Genomic DNA, 22,759 nt, shown 5'->3' with positions numbered 1-22,759 from the left:
CTGCAGAAGAAACGTACCACAAGGAGCTCGTACATGGCCCTTGCCTGCATGTCATTCCGTGCCCTCTCCTCCTCTAACATCTTTGTCGTCCTCTCCTCCAACTCCCGCTGCCTCTCCGCCGCCTCCGCCAGAAGATTCTCCATTCTATCTCTCTCACTCTGTATAGCAGCCTGCAACACCACTCCTCATTACCATTTTTAATCATTGATGGAAGCACACACAATGTAATGGAGAAAGATAGCTGAGTACGTATAACTAACCTTCATGGCGAGTTGGACTGGCTGTTCACGAGGCCTTATCTCAGGAGCGGAGCTCGACTAGCGCGCCTTGATCTCTGGGAGAGTGCTAGGAAAACAGATAAGTCCATCTCCAATGGCTATGGAGCCATGGGACCTCCCGCCACCAGATATCATCACCAGCTCTGGATCAATGGGACCCTGGCTCGGGTTAAAGTCCTCCCCTTTCCTCGCCTTCCCCTCATCTCTATATTTCACGAGCTTGTCGTGGGAGGAGATGTTGGTGAAGTTGTTTGCATCATCGAGGTCATACGGAGAGAATGCCTTGACTTTCTTGAAAGAGGCAGTGTGGGCCATGGCATACAGGTCGTACACCTCTGGCACCTTATCTGCCTTATTGTAACGTGCCTGAAAGAGAGAAACAAAGTAAATTAGTAATTAAAGGGCTCAAGCTAGCATGATGAATGAATTGCATGAATCATGAAGCAAACCACATACCGATTTCCGCCCGAACTGATATAAGTTGGAGCTGCCTTGATGGTGTGGCACACCTTCCATTTGGGCACGTTTGTCCTTGGCCGCGTTGTGGACGGCTAGCCATTGTTTTGAGCACCACTCATTGACCAACACCTCCCAACAATCCATCCGATCCGCACACCATCTCGGAGGCACCTAAGTTAGCAAATAGAAACTTGAGCGCTACGGCTATGAATTACTAAATGAAGGAAGTAAGTACAAGGCCTTAAGAATTACCTTCATGTACTGCTCCTTACTTAGGAACTTATCGTGGCACGCCGGCTTGGGCTTCTTGATACCACGCAAGGCGTAGTAGTCTCGAACAGCCTGCACCCGAGCCTCGTCCCGTAAGTTCTGTAGTAGGCGCTTGCAGACATTCTCGATAACATTTGCCGCCTCCTCCTCGTATCCCTCCTCACACCTGTAGAATGTCTGCAATCAAATGAGACAATATTGATTAGTACAATTAATAACTAGCTAGTTGAAGATTTTTAAATGTGTAAAGGAGAAATTACCCAGAACTTTCTGATCACCATGTCTGCCCTCGTGTCGCACAAGACACCGTCGATAATCTCACCCGGCGGGGCCGGGGCAGCCAAGTAGTGCTCCCAGCTCAATCCAAGCTCTGGAAGCCGACCCTCACCAGGCAACGTGACAAACCCCGGGAAGTTTTGCCGGCAAAGCACTCAAAGGACGGAGTTGGGCCGGCGGACACTATGATGGTGGTCCCAACCCCTACAGCATGACAAGGCCAACGCATTAGATATTTGAAGAAACGTGAATGCAGAAGGTACAAAAAGATTAAATGCACTTACCTCTCCCCATCAGGGTAAATCAACCACCTCTGCTCGCGGGTCGCCGGCACGGACGGGAGCCATGTACAACCACGCTGGTAGACGGTGCCCCCCTCCTCCTCAATATCAGTCGGCTCCCCGCCATCATCATCATGGCCACTCGGCCCCTCAGGCTCATCCGGCCAGGTACCCCATCCAGACGTGTGCTCCTCCGGGGTCTCGTGGGCCGAAGGCCCGTCGACCCGAGGCTCGTGGGTTGAAGGCTCGTGGACCGGAGTCCGTGTAGCCTCCTTCTCGGACGAGTTCACCCTAGCAGTCATGTGCTCGGGTGAAACAGCTGGGGGTGGCGGCGAGGAAGGCGCCCTAGCAGTCACCCTACCTCCTCTCCCGCGACCACGTGCTCCTCTCTTCTTCCCTCCCTTACCTCGTCCCCTGCTGGGCACCGCTGTCGACGAAGAAGGGCCCGGCGGTGTCGCCATACTGTCCAGCAACGCTCGGCGGAGAGGTGCATGTGGAATGGAAGACCTCCCACCACGCGCCGATGAAGAAGGGGCCTCGGAGCGCTCCCGACCAGCGCCCACCATCTTTCAACACCTGCCATGACAAAGAGTAAACGAAATTAGTAGAACATAAAAAATCACTGGCATGAATAATAATATATGATGTTTTTCATAACAAAATCAAAAAATATATATGATGTTTAAATCTACCCGATCAACACAATCATATATGATGTTTCTCATAACAAAATCAAAAAATATATGATGTCAGGGTGTCGGGGGTCGGGGTCGGGGTGTCGTGCCGGGGTGTCGGGGTGGCGTGTCGGGGTCGGGGTGCTGTTTCGGGGTCTGGGTGTCGGGGGTCGGGGTGTCGGGGTGTTGCCGTCAGGGTGTGGTGTCAGGGTGTCGGGGGTCGGGGTCGGGGTGTCAGGGTGTCGGGGGTCGGGGTCGGGGTGTCAGGGTGTCGGGGGTCGGGGTCGGGGTGTCGTGCCGGGGTGTCGGCGTGGCGTTTCGGGGTCGGGGTGCCGTGTCGGGGTCGGGGTGCTGTGTCAGGGTGTCGGGGGTCGGGGGTCTGAGTGTCGGGGGTCGGGGTGTCGTGTCGGTGTCGGGGTGCCGTGTTGGGGTCGGGGTGCTGTTTCGGGGTCGGGGTGTCGTGTCGGGGTCGGGGTGTCACGGTGTGGTGTCGGGGTCAGGGGTCGGGGTGTCGGGGTGTAGTGTCGGGGTCAGGGTCAGGGTGTCGGGGTCAGGGGGTCGGGGTGTGGTGTCGGGGTCGGGGTGTCGGGGTCAGGGGGTCACGGGGTCGGGGTGTTTCCTTCTCTCCTTCTTCTTCTTCTTTCCTTCTCCTCTTCTTCTTCTTCTTCTTCTTCTTCTTCTTCTTCTTCTTCTTCTTCTTTCCTTTCTTCTTTTTCTTTTTTCCTTCTCTTCTTCTTCTTCTTCTTCTTCTTCTTCTTCTTCTTCTTCTTTTATTTCTTCCTTATTTTCCTTTTTCCTCTTCTTCTCATCTTCTCCTCTTTTTCTTCTTCTTCTTCTTCTTCTTCTTCTTCTTCTTCTTCTTCTTCTTCCCCCTTCTACATATTCTTCTTTTCTTCTTCTTCTTTTTTCATCTTTTTTCTACTTCTTATAATTATATAACTAATTAACTAAAACCCATGCACTAGTCTAATCTAATATAATCTAGCACTAAATCTAACACTAACACATATCTAGTCTAATCTAACAATTAAACAGCAAAAAAGAAAAAACAGAAAAAAAAACTCACCAGAGATGGCGTTGGCCGGGGCTTCGCAGCGGCAGGGTGGCGGTGGCGACGGGGGCCGCAGGGCTTCGGGGCGGTGGCGCCGGGGGTGACGGTGGCGCCGGGGCGCTGGGCATGTGGTGGGGGCGCCGCGGCGGTGGGCTGTTCAGGCGGTGGGGAGGCGGGGCACCGCCGCTGTGGGCCGTTCGGGCGGCGGGGCAAGGGGGCGGCGGTGGGTGGTGGGGCAAGGGGGCGGCGGCGGGTGGTGGGGCAAGTGGGGCGGCGGGTGGTCGGGGCGACGGAGCGAGGGGCGATGGGTGGGCGGGTGGCGGAGCAAGGGGGCGGCGGCGGGGGCGGCGGGTGGGCGGGTGGCGGGGCAAGGGGGCGGCGACGGGTGCTGGGGGCGGCGCGGGGGCGGCGACGGGTGGCGGTGGTTGTCGGGGAGGAGACATAAACAGAGAGATGGAGGGGCGGGGTGGGGCTCGGTCGTTATTTAGGTTAGCTCTTTGCCGTCCGCCCCACCTTTGCCATCCGCTTTTTTTCTCTTTGCCGTCTGCTGGCAGACGGCAAAGAAGGGGGCCCCCTAAGTTTTTTATGATCAGCTCGTTAGCGGGGGCCACCTCTCTCTTTGCCGTCTGCCAGCTGACGGCAAAGATTCTTTGCCGTCCGCTAGCGGACGGCAAAGAATTGGCTGATGGCAAAGACCTTCTTTGCCATCAGCCAGTTCGTTGCCGTCTGTTTTCCTGAAGCGGACGGCAAAGACCTTCTTTGCCGTCAGCCAGCAGACGGCAAAGAACTGGCAGACGGCAAATAAGCTAATTCTAGTAGTGTATGGAAATGCCATAATAGGTAGGTATGGTGGCTGTTTTGAGGAAGGTATATGGTGGGTGTAATGCACCGGCGAAAGTTGCGCGGTACTAGAGAGGCTAGCAATGGTGGAAGGGTGAGAGTGCGTATAATCCATGGACTCAACATTAGTCATAAAGAACTCACATACTTATTGCAAAAATCTACAAGTCATCAAAACCAAGCACTACGCGCATGCTCCTAAGGGGGAGGTTGGTAGGAGTTAACCATCGCGCGCCCCCGACCTCCACACAAGGGTAGACACTCAAAGAACACCTCATGTTTCAAATTTGTTACAAACGTTTACCATACGTGCATGCTACGGGATTTGCAAACTTCAACACAAGTACTTCTCAATTTCACAACTACTCAACTACCATGACTCTAATATTAATACCTCCATGTCTCAAAACAATCATCAAGCATCAAACTTTTCTTAGTATTCAACGCACTCATGAGAGAATTTTAATTTCATGATTAAGACAAATTACCATGCTGTTTTAAGACTCTCAAAATAATATAAGTGAAGCAGGAGAGATCAATAGTTTCTATAAAACAAATCAACCACCGTGCTCTAAAAGATTTAAGTGAAGCACTAGAGCAAAGCTATATAGCTCAAAAAATATAAGTGAAGCACATAGAGTATTCTAATAAATTCCAAGTCATGTGTGACTCTCTCAAAAGGTGTGTACAGAGAGGAATATTGTGGTAAACTAAAAAGCAAAGACTCAAATAATACAAGACGCTCCAAGCAAAACACATATCATGTGGTGAATAAAAATATAGCTCCAAGTAAAGTTACCGATGGAAGTAGACGAAAGAGGGGATGCCTTCCGGGGCATCCCCAAGCTTTGGCTTTTAGGTGTCCTTAGATTATCTTGGGGTGCCATGGGCATCCCCAAGCTTTGGCTCTTGCCACTCCTTGTTCCATAATCCATCAAATCTTTCACCCAAAACTTGAAAACTTCACAACACAAAACTCAACAGAAAATCTCATAAGCTCCGTTAGCGAAAGAAAAGAAAACACCACTTCAACGTACTGTAATGAACTCATTCTTTATTTATATTGGTGTTAAACTTACTGTATTCCATCTTCCCTACGATTCATAAACTATTTTACTAGCCATAGAATCATCAAAATAAGCAAACAACACACGAAAAACGGAATCTGTCAAAAACAGAACATTCTGTAGTAATCTGTAACTAACGCAAACTTCTGGAACGTGAAAAATTCAACCAAATTAGGAAGTTCTAGATAATTTGTTTATTGATCTACATCAAAAAGAATCAACTGAAAATCACGTTCCTGTGATTTATGAAAACTAATCTCGTGCACACAAAGTTTCTGTTTTCTGCAGCAGAATCAAATAACTATTACCGTAGGTTATCCTAACGGTCTTACTTGGCACAAACGCTAATTAAAACACAAAAAAGAATCTAACCAAAGGCTAGACATATTATTTATTCCTAAACAGAAGCAAAATATATTGGGTTGTCTCCCAACAAGCGCTTTTCTTTAAAGCGTTTTTAGCTAGGCATTGAGATTTCGATGATGCTCACATAAAAGATAGGAAATTAAAGCATAAAAAAGCATCATAGAACACGTGATAAACACATCTAAGTCTAACATACTTCCTATGCATAGGCATCTTATAGGCAAACAAATTATCATAGCAAGCAAAAACTAGCATATGCAAGGAAGCGGAAAGAAACAATAGCAATCTCAACATAACGAGAGGTAATTTATTATCATGAAAATTTCTACAACCATATTTTCCTCTCTCAAAATAGTTACATGTAGGATCATAAGCAAATTCAAAAATATAGTTATCACATAAAATATTTTCAACACGATCCACATGCATGCAAAGTTGACACTCTTCCAAAATAGTGGGGTTATCATTAACTAAAGTCATGACCTTTCCAAACCCACTTTTGTCAAAAATACCATAAGATTGAAAATTCTCCAAATATGTGGGTTTTAAAGTTGACACTCTTCCAAACCCACTTTCAATATTATTGCAAACACTATTATCAATCTCATATTCATCATGGGGCTTAAATAAATTTTCAAGATCATAAGAAGAATCACCCCAATCATGATCATTGCAATAAGTAGTAGACATAGCAAAACTAGCATCCCCAAGCTTAGGGTTTTGCATATTATTAGCACAATTGACATCAAGATAATTTATAGTAAAATCATTGCAATCATGCTTTTCATCGAAGGAACTATCAAGCATGGGTGCAATAGCAACGATCTCATGTTTAACATAAGGAACTATAGCAAATTCATCTTCATAAATATTGGCATCATGGCCACAAGAATAGCAAGCATCATGTTCATCAAGGGATATTTCAATCAAATCATCGGAATCATCATTATCTATAGATTCATGCATATCATTATTTTCTTCCAAAGCAACGGTCATTCTCTCAATAAGTTCTTTGACATAGACATTATGAGCATAGTTTTCATAGCAATATTTAAGTATGTCAAAAAATTTAGATTCGTAGAGAGTAATATCATATTTTTCAATCAAAGAAGCAACTTCATAAGCACCCTTAAAAGCAACAAATTCTTCAATTTATTCGATATCATAGTAACTATAAACACCCTTTGCATAAGAAGATAAGATTTCATTTTCATTAAACTCACATAGGTAGGGAAGGTGTTTTTTAGGGTTCTTAGAGCAACAAGTAAAATCATGAATTTCACAAAGATTCCAAGCATAACACAACAGTCTGTTTATTTGACTCCATAAGAGTTTCCCTTTTTCAGACAAACGGTGACACACAAAGTGAGCATGCTCATCTAAAGATTTCCCATCAACTAGGCTAGTTGGGGTTTCAGCACGAGCGCATAAGGATCGAAGATGATCCAAGTAGAACACTTTAAGTGGATCCATATCAATAGATTTTTAGCAAGCAAAGATGCAAGCAAATAGAAGGCACGTGGAAACACAAACAAAAAGACATCTGGGAAGAAGGCGAAGAAAAGGCAAAGGTGAAGTGGGGGAGAGGAAAACGAGAGGCAAATGGCAAATAATGTAATGCGAGGGAGATGAGTTTGTGATCGGTACTTGGCATGGCTTGACTTGAGCGTAGACTCCCCGGCAACGGCGCCAGAAATCCTTCTTGCTACCTCTTGAGCACTGCGTTGGTTTTCCCTTGAAGAGGAAAGGGTGATGCAGTAAAGCAGCGTAAGTATTTCCCTCAGTTTTTGAGAACCAAGGTATCAATCCAGTAGGAAGCCACGCACGAGTCCCTCGCACCTACACAAACAAACAAGAACCTCGCAACCAACACGATAAAGGGGTTGTCAATCCCTTCACGGTCACTTACAAGAGTGAGATCTGATAGAGATGATAAGATAATATTTTTGGTATTTTTGTGATAAAGATGCAAAGTAAATAAAAGGCAATAGAAAATAACAAAGTATTGGAAGATTAGTATGATGGAAAATAGACCCGGGGGCCACATGTTTCACTAGTGGCTTCTCTCAAGATAGCATAAGTATTTGCGATGGGTAAACGAATTACTGTCGAGCAATTGATAGAATTGAGCATAGTTATGAGAATATCTAGGTATGACCATGTATATAGGCATCACGTCCGAGACAAGTAGACCGACTCCTGCCTGCATCTACTACTATTACTCCACACATCGACCGCTATCCAGCATGCATCTAGAGTATTAAGTTCATGAAGAACAGAGTAATGCATTAAGAAAGATGACATGATGTAGAGGGATAAACTCATGCACTATGATCTAAACCCCATCTTTTTTATCCTTGATGGCAACAATACAATACATGCCTTGCTGCCCCTACTGTCACTGGGAAAGGACACCGGAAGATTGAACCCAAAGCTAAGCACTTCTCCCATTGCAAGAAATATCAATCTAGTAGGCCAAACCAAACTGATAATTCGAAGAGACTTGCAAAGATAACCAATCATACATAAAAGAATTCAGAGGAGATTCAAATATTGTTCATAGATAATCTTGATCATAAACCCACAATTCATCGGATCTCGACAAACACACCGCAAAAGAAGATTACATCGAATAGATCTCCACAAGAGAGGGGGAGAACATTGTATTGAGATCCAAAAAGAGAGAAGAAGCCATCTAGCTAATAACTATGGACCCGAAGGTCTGAGATAAACCATTCACACTTCATTGGAGAGGCCTTGGAGATGATGTAGAGGCCCTCCGTGATCAATGCCCCCTTCAGCGGAGCTCCAGAAAAGGCCCCGAGATGGGATCTCTCATGTACAGAAAGTTGCTGCGGTGGAATTAGGTTTTTGGCTCCGTATCTGGTAGTTTGGGGGTACGTAGGTATATATAGGAGGAAGAAGTACGTCGATGGAGCAACGAGGGCCCCACGAGGGTGGAGGGCGCGCCCCCTACCTCGTGCCTTCCTCGTTGATTGCTTGACGTAAGGTCCAAGTCCTCTAGATCATGTTCGTTCCGAAAATCATGTTCCCGAAGGTTTCATTCCGTTTGGACTCCGTTTGGTATTCCTTTTCTACGAAACTCTGAAATAGGCAAAAAATAGCAATTCTGGGCTGGGCCTCCGGTTAGTAGGTTAGTCCCAAAAGTAATATAAAAGTGTATAATAAAGCCCAATAATGTCCAAAACAGAATATAATATGGCATGAAGCAATAAAAAATTATAGATACGTTGGAGACGTATCAGGTGTGTACTCCCTATATAAGGATCGACGGGTTGGTAAGTCCCTGACGTGCCCATACCCTTTCGATCCATATTCTCCTCCACTTGACATTGAGCTCTCTTTACTGAAACTTTTGCTTGAGCCTCCCTGTCACTGCTTGTGTTCATGCTGCCCCGACGAGGATCTCTCTGGTGAAGCCCGTAGCCATTCCCCGCATTGCGCCAACGGATCAACAGGGGGATCGCACTGTCCATTTACATGCACTAGTCTTCCGCAGTCAAAACAAAAAGTGGGCCAAGGGACACTCTCATATGCAAAGTCAAACCATGTTTTCTCATCATCCTCTGGCTTCTTCATCTTCTCATCATCCGCCTTCGTTTTCAGGTAAAAACCACGGACTAAAGGCTCATGCAATGCTATCTTGGTTCTCACCCTGAGTTGTGTTCCTCTAGCGAGTCCATCTTCACCAACGTCCACTTTAACCACTCTACCCAGCCAGTTCCCAATAGCCTCACCAAACTCCTTTGTTCTCTTTTCCAGACGTCAGTAGTGTCAAAAATCATCTCGGACGGTCTAGTCACCCCATCATAATCCTTCAGGACTACAATATTGAAGTCAAATTGCCACGGACCATTATGGAGGGCATGCTTCCAATCTCCCTCGCTACCGAACCTGATCATAAACTTATTCCCACCCAATTCCTTGAACTGGGCTTCACGATGGAGTCCCCAGGCTCTCTGCATCGTGATACGTCTCCAACGTATCTATAATTTTTGATTGTCCCATGCTATTATATTATCCATCTAGGATGTTTTATATGCATTTATATGCTATTTTATATGATTTTGGGACTAACCTATTAACCTAGAGTCCAGTGCCAGTTTCTGTTTTTTCCATGTTTTTGAGTTTTACAGAAAAGGAATACCAAACGGAGTCCAATTGACGTGCCAATTTTTGACGATTTTTTATGGACCAAAAGAAGACCCCGGAGTAAAAGAGTTGGGCCAGAAGAGTCTCTGGCCATCCACAAGGGTGGGGGCGCTCGTGGACGACTCGGAGACACCCCCTACGTGAAACTAACGCCAAAAATTCCTATAAATACAGAAACCCCCAGAAAGAAACCTAGATCGGGAGTTCCGCCGCCGCAAGCCTCTGTAGCCAGCAAAAACCAATCGGGACCCTGTTCCGGCACCCTGCCGGATGGGGGATCCCTCACCGGTGGCCATCTTCATCATCCTGGCGCTCTCCATGACGAGGAGGGAGTAGTTCACCCTCGGGGCTGAGGGTATGTACCAGTAGCTATGTGTTTGATATCTCTCTCTCTCTCTCTCTCTCTCTCTCTCGTGTTCTTGATTCGGCACGATCTTGATGTATCGCGAGCTTTGCTATTATAGTTGGACCTTATGATGTTTCTCCCCCTCTACTCTCATGTAATGCATTGAGTTTTCCCTTTGAAGTTATCTTATCGTATTGAGTCTTTAAGGATTTGAGAACACTTGATGTATGTTTTGGTGATCAACTTGCGGGTTCAGTGACCTTCTGAACTTATACATAGGGGTTGGCACACATTTTCGTCTTGACTCTCCGGTAGAAACTTTGGGGCACTCTTTGAAGTTCTATGTGTTGGTTGAATAGATGAATCTGAGATTGTGTGATGCATATCGTATAATCATACCCACGGATACTTGAGGTGATATTGGAGTATCTAGGTGACATTAGGGTTTTGGTTGATTTGTGTCTTAAGGTGTTATTCTAGTACAAACTCTATGATAGATCGAACGGAAAGAATAGCTTCGTGCTATTTTACTACGGACTCTTGAATAGATCGCTCAGAAAGGATAACTTTGAGGTGGTTTCGTACCCTACAATAATCTCTTCGTTTGTTCTCCGCTATTAGTGACTTTGGAGTGACTCTTTGTTGCATGTTGAGGGATAGTTATATGATCCAATTATGTTATTATTGTTGAGAGAACTTGCACTAGTGAAAGTATGAACCCTATGCCTTGTTTCCTAGCATTGCAATACCGTTTACGCTCACTTTTACCATTTGCTACCTTGCTGTTTTTATATTTTCAGATTACAAAAACCTATATCTACCATCCATATTGCACTTGTATCACCATCTCTTCGCCGAACTAGTGCACCTATACAATTTACCATTGTATTGGGTGTGTTGGGGACACAAGAGACTCTTTGTTATTTGGTTGCAGGGTTGCTTGAGAGAGACCATCTTCATCCTACGCCTCCCACAGATTGATAAACCTTAGGTCATCCACTTGAGGGAAATTTGCTACTGTCCTACAAACCTCTGCACCTGGAGGCCCAACAACGTCTACAAGAAGAAGGTTGTGTAGTAGACATCACATCGCTCTTTCAAAAGCACGTTTGTTCAACGGACGAGGTGAGAAGGATTTCCCTATGACTGCCCACTTTATGTCCTGCTTCTTCCCAGGGCTTGGATCATCAAACACAAAACCAGCCGCCTCCTTCTCCGTCCGCGCAAGTCCCCCCATCTTCGCCGACATGGTCGCAGCCTCCTCTGACGTCTTGACGTCTACTGGAGATTCCGAGGATCTCCTTTTCTCACTGTTCATCTGACTCCCCGCTGCAGTAGGAGCCGCCTTCTTCGGAGTTGCCCCCTTGCGAAGGCCCTCCCCCTGCTCGAAGAGGACGCCATGGGCACCACCTTCAATCCGGAGAACACCAACACCGTGGCCTGCCAAGATCAGTGCGCCAGCCGTGATTCCGCTGCCCCGAGATCGTCACCACCCTACGTACAAACCCTAACCCTAGGCGCTGCCTCCCGATTGCCTCTCGGTCGCCCCTTAGAGAAAGACGTGGTGGACCCGCCCGGATAAATCTGGGATCCTAAGTTAGTTTAACGTGACATGTCACATGTGTATCTCTCTATTTGGGGGGGGGGTGGTGGTCTCGTGACTCACTTGTCGCGTTAAGGTGCCCAGTATAGGGGATTTCAGTTAAGTACTCTATCCGTCCAAAAATAAGTGTGTGAACTTTGTACTAATCTTAGTATAAAGTTGTATTAAAGCTGAGACACATATTTTGAGACCGAAGGAGAATGTATTCAATTAACCATAGTCTTGCTAATCATCAAGCATCTAGAAAATTTCTAACGTCAGTATTCTGCTTCACGCCAACCTGAAGGGCAGGGGCAGCATGAGGAGAACAACGATGAGCGTCGAACTCGGCAAGGCCGTTCTAGGACCTCGCCAAAGACAGAAGCGATACTACAAGCGGTAGCAAGCTACGATGTCTCACTTAGAGGCGAGGACGCAGCTTGTGACTCTTGTCTCCACAATCATCATAAGTCATCATGTCTTCTAGAGACAATTTACGGTTTCTATATTGCATTTTGCACCGAGGCCTAGAGTTTCTAGAGACGGCCTCGGGAGGTCCATCCGTGAATTAGGCCGACCTCTATAGTAGTTGACCACCTCCCCTGTTGTACTCTTTAGTCAGAAAAAATAGACCTAGGTCGGATTCCCCCCCCCCACCCCCAAAGTATTGGAGAGCTCTACATGGCGGGATTGTCGAGCTTGGAGGCTGGTATTGGGGTGCATTGCACCACAAATCTCGGCCACTGGGGCACTTCCACAACGCCAACTGCAGGCCCACAATGCAGCAAAACGAGCTAAGGGCAAGTACAATAAGATGGTTGATGTCTACTATGCAACCTTCTTCTTGTTGACGTTGTTGGGCCTCCAAGTGCAGAGGTTTGTAGGACAGTAGCAAATTTCCCTCAAGTGGATGACCTAAGGTTTATCAATCTGTGGGAGGCATAGGATGAAGATGGCCTCTCTCAAGCAACCCTGCAACCAAATAACAAAGAGTCTCTTGTGTCCCCAACACACCAAATACAATGGTAAATTGTATAGGTGCACTAGTTCGGCAAAGGGATGGTGATACAAGTGCAATATGGATGGTAGATATAGGTTTTTGTAATCTGAAAATATAAAAATAGCAAGGTAACTAAGGATAAAAGTGAGCGTAAACGGTATTGCAATCTTTCGAAACAAGGCCTAGGGTTCATACTTTCACTAGTGCAAGTTCTCTCAACAATAATAACATAACTGGATCATATAACTATCCCTCAACATGCAACAAAGAGTCACGTCAAAGTCACTAATAGCGGAGAACAAACAAAGAGATTATTGTAGGGTATGAAACCACGTCAAAGTTATCCTTTCTGATCGATCTATTGAAGAGTCCGTAGTAAAATAACACGAAGCTATTCTTTCTGTTCGATCTGTCATAGAGTTCGTACTAGAATAACACCTTAAGACACAAATCAACCAAAACCCTAATGTCACCTAGATACCCCAATGTCACCTCAAGTATCCATAGGTATGATTATACGATATGCATCACACAATCTCAGATTCATCTATTCAACCAACACAAAGAACTTCAAAGAGTGCCCCAAAGTTTCTACTGGAGAGTCAAGACGAAAACGTGGGCCAACCCCTATGCATAAGTTCACAAGGTCACCGAACCCGCAAGTTGATCACCAAAACATACATCAAGTAGATCACGTGAATATCCCATTGTCACCACAGATAAGCACATGCAAGACATACATCAAGTGTTCTCAAATCCTTAAAGACTCAATCCGATAAGATAACTTCAGAGGGAAAACTCAATCCATTACAAGAGAGTAGACGGGGAGAAACATCATAAGATCCAACTATAATAGCAAAGCTCGCGGTACATTAAGATCGTGCCAAATCAAGAACACGAGAGAGAGAGAGATCAACCACATAGCTACTGGTACATACCCTCAGCCTTGAGGGTGAACTACTCCCTCCTCGTCAAGGAGAGCGCCGGGATGATGAAGATGGCAACCGGTGAGGGATCCCCCCTCCGGCAGGGTGCCGGAACAGGGTCCCGATTGGTTTTTGGTGGCTATAGAGGTTTGCGGCGGCGGAACTCCCGATCTATTCTGTTCCCCAATGTTTTTAGGGTATATGGACATATATAGGCGAAAGAAGTCGGTCAGGGGAGCCACGAGGGGCCCACGAGGGTGGGGGCGCGACCAGGGGGGTAGGGCGCGCCTCCCTGCCTCGTGGCTTCCTCAAAGCTTCCCTGACGTCTACTCCAAGTCTCCTGGATTGCTTCCGTTCGAAAAATAACTCTCCCGAAGGTTTCATTCCGTTTGGACTCCATTTGATATTCTTTTTCTTCGAAACACTGAAATAGGCAACAAAACAGCAATTTGGGCTGGGCCTCCGGTTAATAGGTTAGTCCCAAAAATAATATAAAAGTGTTTAGTACAGCCCATAAACATCCAAAACAGATAATATAATAGCATGAATACTTCGTAAATTATAGATATGTTGGAGACGTATCAATGGTGTAGGCGGGCTGAAAGACATTAAATATTATATTTTTGCTAATTTGGAGGAGAGAGAAGAGGGAAGAGCTACAACAGATGCTCCTAGACACTATGTAATAGAGTGAGATGAGTCATATATCAAAGAAGTAGTACATATTTATATCCCACAATTGTACTTGCCTGCTATAAGCTTAAGTATAGAAGACATTTCAACATCACATAGCCATCAGTTGGCCGTACTATTAATCATGCTCTAATGACATTTGCTCTAGATTTGGGTCGAATAAAGGCAATAATGGGCCACATACCCTGCTAGTGATGTTTTGCATCTTTGAAAACTGGGCTACGTCCTAGGATGGTCCTCAATTCTATTTGGAATTGGACCGACCAGCCACCTAGCTTTCTTCTACAATATCACGTGTACGGTGCAATTATTATTTGATGTTAATAAAGTGTGCCATGATAATTTTCCCTCAAAAAACGAGTACACACCACTCTCTGTGTGTTTTCCAACTGCAAAATATACCATGTACAGAGCTAGTGCATACATAAATGAATGAGATAATATCATTTGCACTTGGATGCCCAAAAACAAACACAACCACAATCACCACAACAGCCACAACAACAACGTATCATGCTCACTCTTGGTGATGATCCCCATGTGACTCAAGATAATTCAAGTGCATTGGTGTAATCACAAGTGTTCCAAAATCCGATTTCTGAATAAGGATGAAGATGTTTTTTTACTCCGAAAAATGTGGCATGACCAAGAATAAGGTTTAATCATGAAGCAAAGATTGTTTGTAAACAACAAACCAAGCAAACAAAGAGATTTACAAATCATCCACATTTACATAACAGGTCTACAACATCCCTCTAGACTCTAATGGTAAACTATATAGTGATAATGAGTATAGTCTATGAAGAGCTAGCACTGTCCAATATAGTACATGTGGAACAAAGAATTTGCAGGATTGCTAGAGGATTAGATGCGCTATGTGTGCACCTGGAACCATGCAAGACCTGGTTGGGCACACTGTCTTGACTCAGGGATGGGCACTATTGGCCCTAGAAATATGCGCCACAAGTCAAGTATTATTGTGACAAGCATTGCTGCACCCAGGGCATCAATGGCTACCCTCGACAGACTCCACTTCTCTGCTTTTTCATCAATCCTGAATGTCAAGTAATAGAGTTAAATGTAGTTGCATTTAGACTTGGGATCCAGTGCAAGACACGTCTAATTTTCATTTCTGTGTCACAACACAAGCTTATAGTACTAGTGTTTATGGAATTTATTCAAGATAAAATAAAAATATGGCTACCATTTCTATTGTTCAAGCACGGCTATCTAGAATGGCATACGTACTTGTGAGTTGTGTTGGTCTTCTCTCTTCCAATTCTCTCCTTCCCTCCCTCTCTCCCTCCTCTCTCTCTCTTTCCCAAAAGCTTTTATGCTTTGATGTATCGGCAAGAAGCAATATTGTGTTGGTATTGATAAAATGTGAGGGTCCCATCAACTCGGCCATGAGGTTCTGGCTGGCATATTGATGATAGAAGTGTTGGTGTGCCAGTGGGTGCCACCTCCCCGTGCCAGATGACCCAATGAGTATCGCGCCAAAAGGCCATGAAGAGTTGGGTAATGTCACAAAGGATATGACCTAGTGTACTGAGCCATTGGACCCCTAACACAACGTCAAACAAGCCAAGTGGGATGGGGTATAAGTCGAGGGAGAAAGCCTCCCGGTCAATGGCGATGAAAGTGCCACAACATATGTCATCGCTGGTAATGCAATCGCCATTGGTAACAACGATAGAAAGCTACACGCATTTGTGCAAAGTGATCTCCACGCGCTTAGTCAACTCAAACGCCACAACATTGTGTGTGGAGCCAGTGTAGATGGGAACCATAAGGGAGACGCCACCAATGGATATGTGCAACTGCATGGTTCTAGAGCCGCAAATGTCGAACAAGGCCAGCAACAAAAATTGGGGTTGCCAACTCTTCCCAACATTAGTGGTAGGCTCATCATCATTAGGGTAGAATGTAATCAGCAACATAAAAATTGTAGCAATGTCCATGGACAAAGGTGTCTCCACAGTTCTAGCAAAGGCCCTGGTGACGTAGCTCCTCCATCTCGTTTGGAGAGAGAGAATGAATGTACGATTGACGATGGGAGGTGCCGAATAAGTGTCCCCAACCAAGGCGTCCGAGGGGTAGTAGGACCGGACGAGTGACTCCAACGATTTGGTCGGGCAGCGGCCCTGACTGTCATTAGCTTAAGGAGAAGAACTGGAGCCTTGGGGTTGGAAAATACCACTTATGAAGGTGTCGTGTTCCTCCTCGTCAGGAAAGAACTTACATCATGAGACGAGAGCCAGAAATACTTTCTCGTAGTCGGCCACTACACCTAGAGGTGAACTAAATAACCTCGTCGAACGGATTGCCGCGAGAGGGTGGTAAAGCATATATTGATGTGTGAAGTCCTCCCAGGTGGACTGGCCATGCTTGTTATCCAAGTTGCAGTACCACATGTTAACCACGACCGTGAGGTGGTAGGATGCCACCCATGTTTTCTCGCTCACTAGTGTGCATTGAGCTGCAAGAAAATGATCGCATCAATTAAGCCAGGACAACGGGTGACCGTCGCCATTGTAGGTCGGGAACTCCAACTTGTGATAATGGAGAGTCCAACTATCGATGTGCTCATTGGTGGGGAGGGCATGCCACCCCTTGAGCAATATCGGCAGAGGCAGGACGAACTATTAGCAGCAAGAAATGTGGCGGATGCCACTAGCGGGGCGATCAACCATCAATGGATGTTGGCGGTGTTGATGGCGGCACCCGTTGTCTTGGTCACATGCGGAGAGCCACCTCCCCCAGCCCGGTGGTGTCGTCAGCGCCAAGAGGAGTCTCCATGCCCAGTTTTTTTTCAAGTGTGCATTGGCAAGGCCCTGCTCCTTCCGCTCCTCTTGAAGGTCGCGATGGTCGCCATACTCTCCTACATGATGGCGGTGAGGGTATTAAACTCACTGAGCATGTGCTCATTGAATTCCTTGAGGGTGGTGATGGAGATGCATTCGTTAAAACTCGCAGATTCACCCATGGTAACAGGCACAAGAGAGATCGTTGGCTCTGCTACCAAAACGATTGTGACATGTGATTAGAGAGAGATAGAGGCCGAGATGTGCGGGTGGTTGGATATGTTGTTGCCAGCTGCAGGTGCAGAGGAATGGTGCAATTCGTATTGAATAGCAGAGTGTCTCCTTATTAATGAAGGCACCCACAAAACAAGGAATACCTAGCCTATCTTTGGAATAATAAAGAGAGTTCGGACTTGAAGGACAAGAAGGATGCATGATTTTAGTCTACCATAAATATGACATCATGCTAGTTTAGTTTGTGGACAAGGGGAATAAGAATATTTATTACCATAAAAGGGCGGAATTTATTCCTGTTAGGGATGGTGATTGGTAACTCAAGGAGACACTAGAAGTATCTCATTCTTATCAACCCAGCAGAAACAATATACAAGTAAATTCTTGCAAGTTGAAACTAACACATTTTTGGTGTACTAAAGCTATCATGGCTTCTTCATACATATATTGTATAATAAATATTTCGGCTAAAATGGACTAAGTTAGGAGTATGGAAATGTTGTCGTAATGCACAACTTCATCGATAAAGTGCATAACAGGAATAGGGGTAAATCATAACATTCCTTTTAAACAAACAGTAGCTCAAGCATTTGAAACAGATCATTTTTTACTCATTTTACCTTGAGAACATTGGGAAGCTGACAAGGAAGTATAAGGCATAAAACAATGAGCCTACTGTGTACATTATATCCCGATCGATGAATTCATAATATGGAAACTGCAAATGTCCAAAAAAAATCAGTAGATAATTTCTTTCGGAATAAAAAATATATTACGATAAAATGTATAAATGTAGAAGGAGAATATATTACTTCAAACAAACAAGCATGCAATGTTTCATATAAAATCAATTAGAACTGAGAAACAACACTTGTAGATGTTTACAGAGGAGATAACTCTAGTCAATAACCAATCCATGAAGGAGTAATTTTTTTTGAAACATTAAGTTTCAATAGTTAAACACTGTGAAGTTTCTATTGTGCAGATTCCGTTCTATATATAACAATAAACCAATCCCCTTTTTAAACTAGCTTCTCTTCACTTCGGTCCTCTAGGTGCACAGACAAATTAACTTTTGATTAGGCATTTCTATAGTGCATGACTAATGATCAACCACTAATTTGTAATTACAAACCTGGAATGTGGACGAATTTGATATATCCTAATGTTCTCTTTTAAAGATTTAATACACACATCATTGAGGACTACCAGTATAAGCAAGCAGAGGGAAGTTAAATAGTTTTAGATGGTGGAAAAAGCTACATAGTGTGTCTAAGTATGCATGAAGAAACCAATGCTATTTATGGGAGAAATACATGTTGGAACATACATTTGAAATGGCTAAGGTCTCCAAGTATGCTATGAAGTATGCGAGTGCTAAAATCCACGCAACTTCAAACAACCATTGAAGAGACATCGACAAATTAGCTGTAGAGTGGCGTAATTTGCGAAGTGTTATATTTGATGCCATGTGATAAAATAGGAAGCAAGCATGAGTCAGGAGAAATGTTGTATGTGGTACCTGAAATATGAAGGAAAAATCAACAAGGAATACGTTGATTCGATTTTTTTAAAGAGTGTAGTAGTATACAACAATACCTAGTACTATAAAGATAAGCATGCATATAAATGAAATGTAGTTAAAGTCTCAAAGTTGTAGAATGGACAAAGTATTGTGTCCTGGTCAACTTGCGGACTGCGCTGAGTATTCTGTTTTGTTGCACTTTCGGCCAAGAAACTCTAATAATGTAGCGGTTCAGTTCAGGCAAGACAAAACTAGTCTTCGTTCATCTTCTAACCCAATTCACTTGGCCAGGAAAGTTTATGTAGTTCGTATCAACGAGGATTATGTAACTTGCACTAACAACATGTAACAACTAAATTATTTTTATAATCAAGCGTAAAATTAAATTTGCATCAATGAGCTGCAAAACGAGGCAACAACTGGCTTGGAACTCATACTGCTAGGGCATGCTACTTTTTCAATACATGGAAACTCAAACCCTAGTATTAACAGACAACTGAACAATTAGAGTGGATGGAGGGAAGTATATGAAGTGTTGAAGTTGGAATAAAGGTATGGGATGACACAAATTCCTGATTTCTTTAGCACCAGTGTCATAACTTCACTACTATTAAATTAGTAAAGAGTGACACTAGAGGTCCAATCCCCCACCCATCATCTCTTGCATCATGATCTTACATTATTCATCCTCCATGACGGAAAAGTATATGATGCACCAAGAACTGTGAAGAAGTAATGTGTTAAAAAATAGTTGCCAACATAACTGAAAACCATAATCCAAACATTAGCCTGCATTTGAAACAAGTGCCCTGGATTAGCAAGCAGTCTTGAAGATATAAAGTGAACCAACAATTGCCTTACCAAATATAAAGATGACCATAAACAATGAGAAGTACCGCTTAGGTTACTTGTATTAGAAGCTCAATAACAAAGCAAGTACAGGTAACTGAATAATATAAACACTAAATACTACATTATCCAGAAATACTGAGTAGCATGTTGATTTACCTTACAGAAAATTTTTAGGAGTGTCACTTGACCAAAGTTTTATTCTTAATAATTTTGTAACAAACTTTTTCATTTTAGTAGGTCTAAATTAATACTGAGTGACATATAATTTGTAGTCACAAATATATTTAGAATATGAAACATGCAGTAATCAGGTTTCCCAAGACAACATATATTCCTAGAACTCAAATAGGGTCACAAAAGATCCAGAGAGAAAATAATTACCTTAACCCAATAACGATCTTTCAAACTTCTATTGTTGTCTGCCTGAAATGAAATAAAAATTGGGTTAGCTTTCAAATATATGATCTCTGTGCTCAACATTAGTAAAAACAAGTTTGAAAATGAGTTCTAAGAATATTTACGCTTTATTTATTTATTTAAGACATTTTAACATTACTCCTTTTGTTCAAACATGCGAGCAACCAGCAAACCCACCGTTCTAGTTCCTCTGGAGTCAAGAATGATGACACACATGTCAGTTCCAAGTAAACTAACATATAAGGAGACACAATTTGGTGCACTAACCACTAAGCAGCACCATATACAAGGCATAAATCTCTTGCTACTCAAGGGGATCAAGAGCTCTTCTCCAAAAGAAATACAATCTAGGGCAGGAAGATAGGAAGAGAGAACAAACGGGGAAAAAGGCGCCACACCTAACTTATGAATGATTTATGAAGGATTTGAAATTATTCTTTGCCAACATGTTTGTTTTTTCAAGTACAATTCAGTTCTGCAAAATATTTGACAAATCAAAAATCAGGTGCAATGATCTGTTTATTTTGGGCAAAACTGTGCATTTGAGGTCAAATTTTGAATAATTGATGTATGGTTTTTTGTGTGTGACAAAAGCAATTAATTTGTACCAATTACGCAAAGTTTTATCTGGAAATATTTTAAATGCAAAAATTGTGGGGGTTATAAAACTATTTTGTCCATATCATTTGTGCAAAAAAACAATTACCTGTGCAAAAAGTTATACGTATAAAAATATTTGGATATCCAAAATCAATGTTTAGATATCTCATACCTGTCAATTCTTACACTTAACTTATGGTCCTAACGATATAATATTACTGAAGTCCTAGATATTAGTTGTACAATTTTGTTTTGGTGTCCCATGGTTAAAAATAATTTTCTGAACACACTTTTATGCCCTTTTTTGAAGAAATGATTTGTGGAAAGATATTTGTGACCGATAAGAGTTTTTGTCCCATATTTAGTTAGTGTCCAATAATGCGGTGCTAATAATGTCAAATGATCATGTTGTGCCAATAAACTCATTTTACGAAAACCTGAACACATTCCTGGTGTTAATTGAGGTTAACCATGCATGTATGAGGTTTGTGACAATATTGATTGTAACTGAAATAATATTAGCCCATCATTTGAATTGAGTTTTAAGGTGCAAATGTTGTTGATGTTGTGCGGATCAAGATTAGTAGTACGTCGTACCTTGCCTACGAGGAAGAGCGGGATGAGGAACGCAGGCACGGCAGACACCAATCCAATAACCAAGTACTCCAGCTCCGTGAACCTCTGCACATCACAGTATAAATCCAAAAATGCTCCGTGAACCGAGCCGAGTGACTCTTGACATGGCTTTTGCTTCGTTCGTTGCTGTCAAGATCGACCAGAGGGCATGCAGCGTAGGTAGGCAGTGTACCTCGTAGAGCTTGAAGGGGACGACGAGGCCGAGGCAGAGCGTGAGCCAGAAGGGCGTGTAGAGCAGGAAGAAGGCCTCCCCCCACCGCTTGCTCCCGTCCGCCGCCAGCCACGCGCTTCTCTTCTTCCCCTTCCCCGCCGCCGCCCGCCGGGCTGCTGCGTCAGGCGGGGAGGGCACCGTCGGCCGGGCACGCGGGCCAAGGGACTCCCCTGCCATTGCCCGATCCCGCTGCCGGCGAGGTACTCGATCGAACGAACTTTGTTGTTTCAGATACTGCGAGCCTACAAGGTCTGAGAGCCCGGCCGGCTTTTATACTCGTCGTTGTTGCTTCGTTCGGGAAGGCAGTGTTGCTTCGTCCGTTGCACAACCTAGCTGACTAGCTACCGCCCTGCTCTCTGGATTCGTCACCTCTCAAGTGTCGTACGCTACGTACGTATGGCCTATCCTATCCAGGTCGCCCTCTTTCGAATACCACGTGCTAAAGATAGTATTATCTTGTAGCGTGAGTATCAAGCACCCTACGTACGCATCAGATCTTCCTTGTGAGTTTATACTAGGATCGTAATTCGTATCGGCTGGTTGATTGCGTTATGTAACGACACCTGAATATATATGTACTACGCCCGTTTCAAAATAATTGAAGTTTTGGGTTTGTCACAATTAAGCCAAATATGTTCTAGTTTAATCAAGTTTATATAGAAAAATATGTCAACATATAAAGCATCAAATTAGTCTCATGACACATGTGGTAAGCGATCCAAACAATTCAAAAAATATTAGTCTCGTGAGATTCTTTGTAGAATATAAACTTCGCTTCAGTACACCCCCTTAAAAAGCTTACGGATTTCGATGCAGATTAAACATGAAGATTACAAGGCACCCTTTCAATCAAAAAGAATAATATAATCTTTTGTATCCAAATCAATATATTCAATATGTCTAATCTGCAAGCTAATACAGTGATAGCCTTTTAAGTAACTTTAAGATCCGTGCCAACTTTTAAGGGGGGTGTACCGAAAAAAAATTCATATATATTTATGTTGTAGATCTTAGCACATTTTTCTGTAGAGTTGATCAAACTTAAGCAAGTTTGACTTAGGAGAAATCCAGAACTTCCATTATTTTGGAACTGAGGGAGTACATATTAAAGGGCTGTTGAGTTGGTTTGATCCGTTGCCGATTATAGTTCTCGGTTGTTCCTAGCTACATGGTCTCAGACAAAGTACAAACTCTGACA

The 22,759-nt window shown here is 43.8% G+C and overlaps 1 protein-coding gene across 2 annotated transcripts; it reads right to left on the bottom strand.

Annotated features, from left to right (window-relative positions):
* Nucleotides 1–13,424: 13,424 nt before the first annotated feature.
* On the bottom strand, nucleotides 13,425–21,799 carry LOC109737950 (cycloeucalenol cycloisomerase). Of its 2 annotated transcripts, none has more exons than XM_020297065.4 (7): nucleotides 21,523–21,799; nucleotides 21,312–21,395; nucleotides 20,079–20,120; nucleotides 19,524–19,634; nucleotides 18,651–18,842; nucleotides 17,941–18,038; nucleotides 13,425–15,336 (listed from the first exon to the last, which is right to left on the bottom strand). In XM_020297065.4, the coding sequence occupies exons 1-7, from the start codon at nucleotides 21,736–21,738 to the stop codon at nucleotides 15,156–15,158; spliced, it is 924 nt and encodes a 307-aa protein (XP_020152654.1). In that variant the 5' UTR covers nucleotides 21,739–21,799; the 3' UTR covers nucleotides 13,425–15,155. The 2 variants fall into 2 exon arrangements, with proteins under 2 accessions (XP_020152654.1, XP_045085250.1); XM_045229315.2 differs by lacking the exon at nucleotides 13,425–15,336 and adding an exon at nucleotides 15,349–17,163.
* Nucleotides 21,800–22,759: the final 960 nt, after the last annotated feature.

This window comes from Aegilops tauschii, chromosome 5 (assembly GCF_002575655.3).
Source record: "Aegilops tauschii subsp. strangulata cultivar AL8/78 chromosome 5, Aet v6.0, whole genome shotgun sequence".
In the NCBI taxonomy this organism is placed as follows: domain Eukaryota; kingdom Viridiplantae; phylum Streptophyta; class Magnoliopsida; order Poales; family Poaceae; genus Aegilops; species Aegilops tauschii.
Note: the sequence above shows the minus strand (reverse complement) of the source record. Positions and strands in the feature narration are given on the sequence as shown.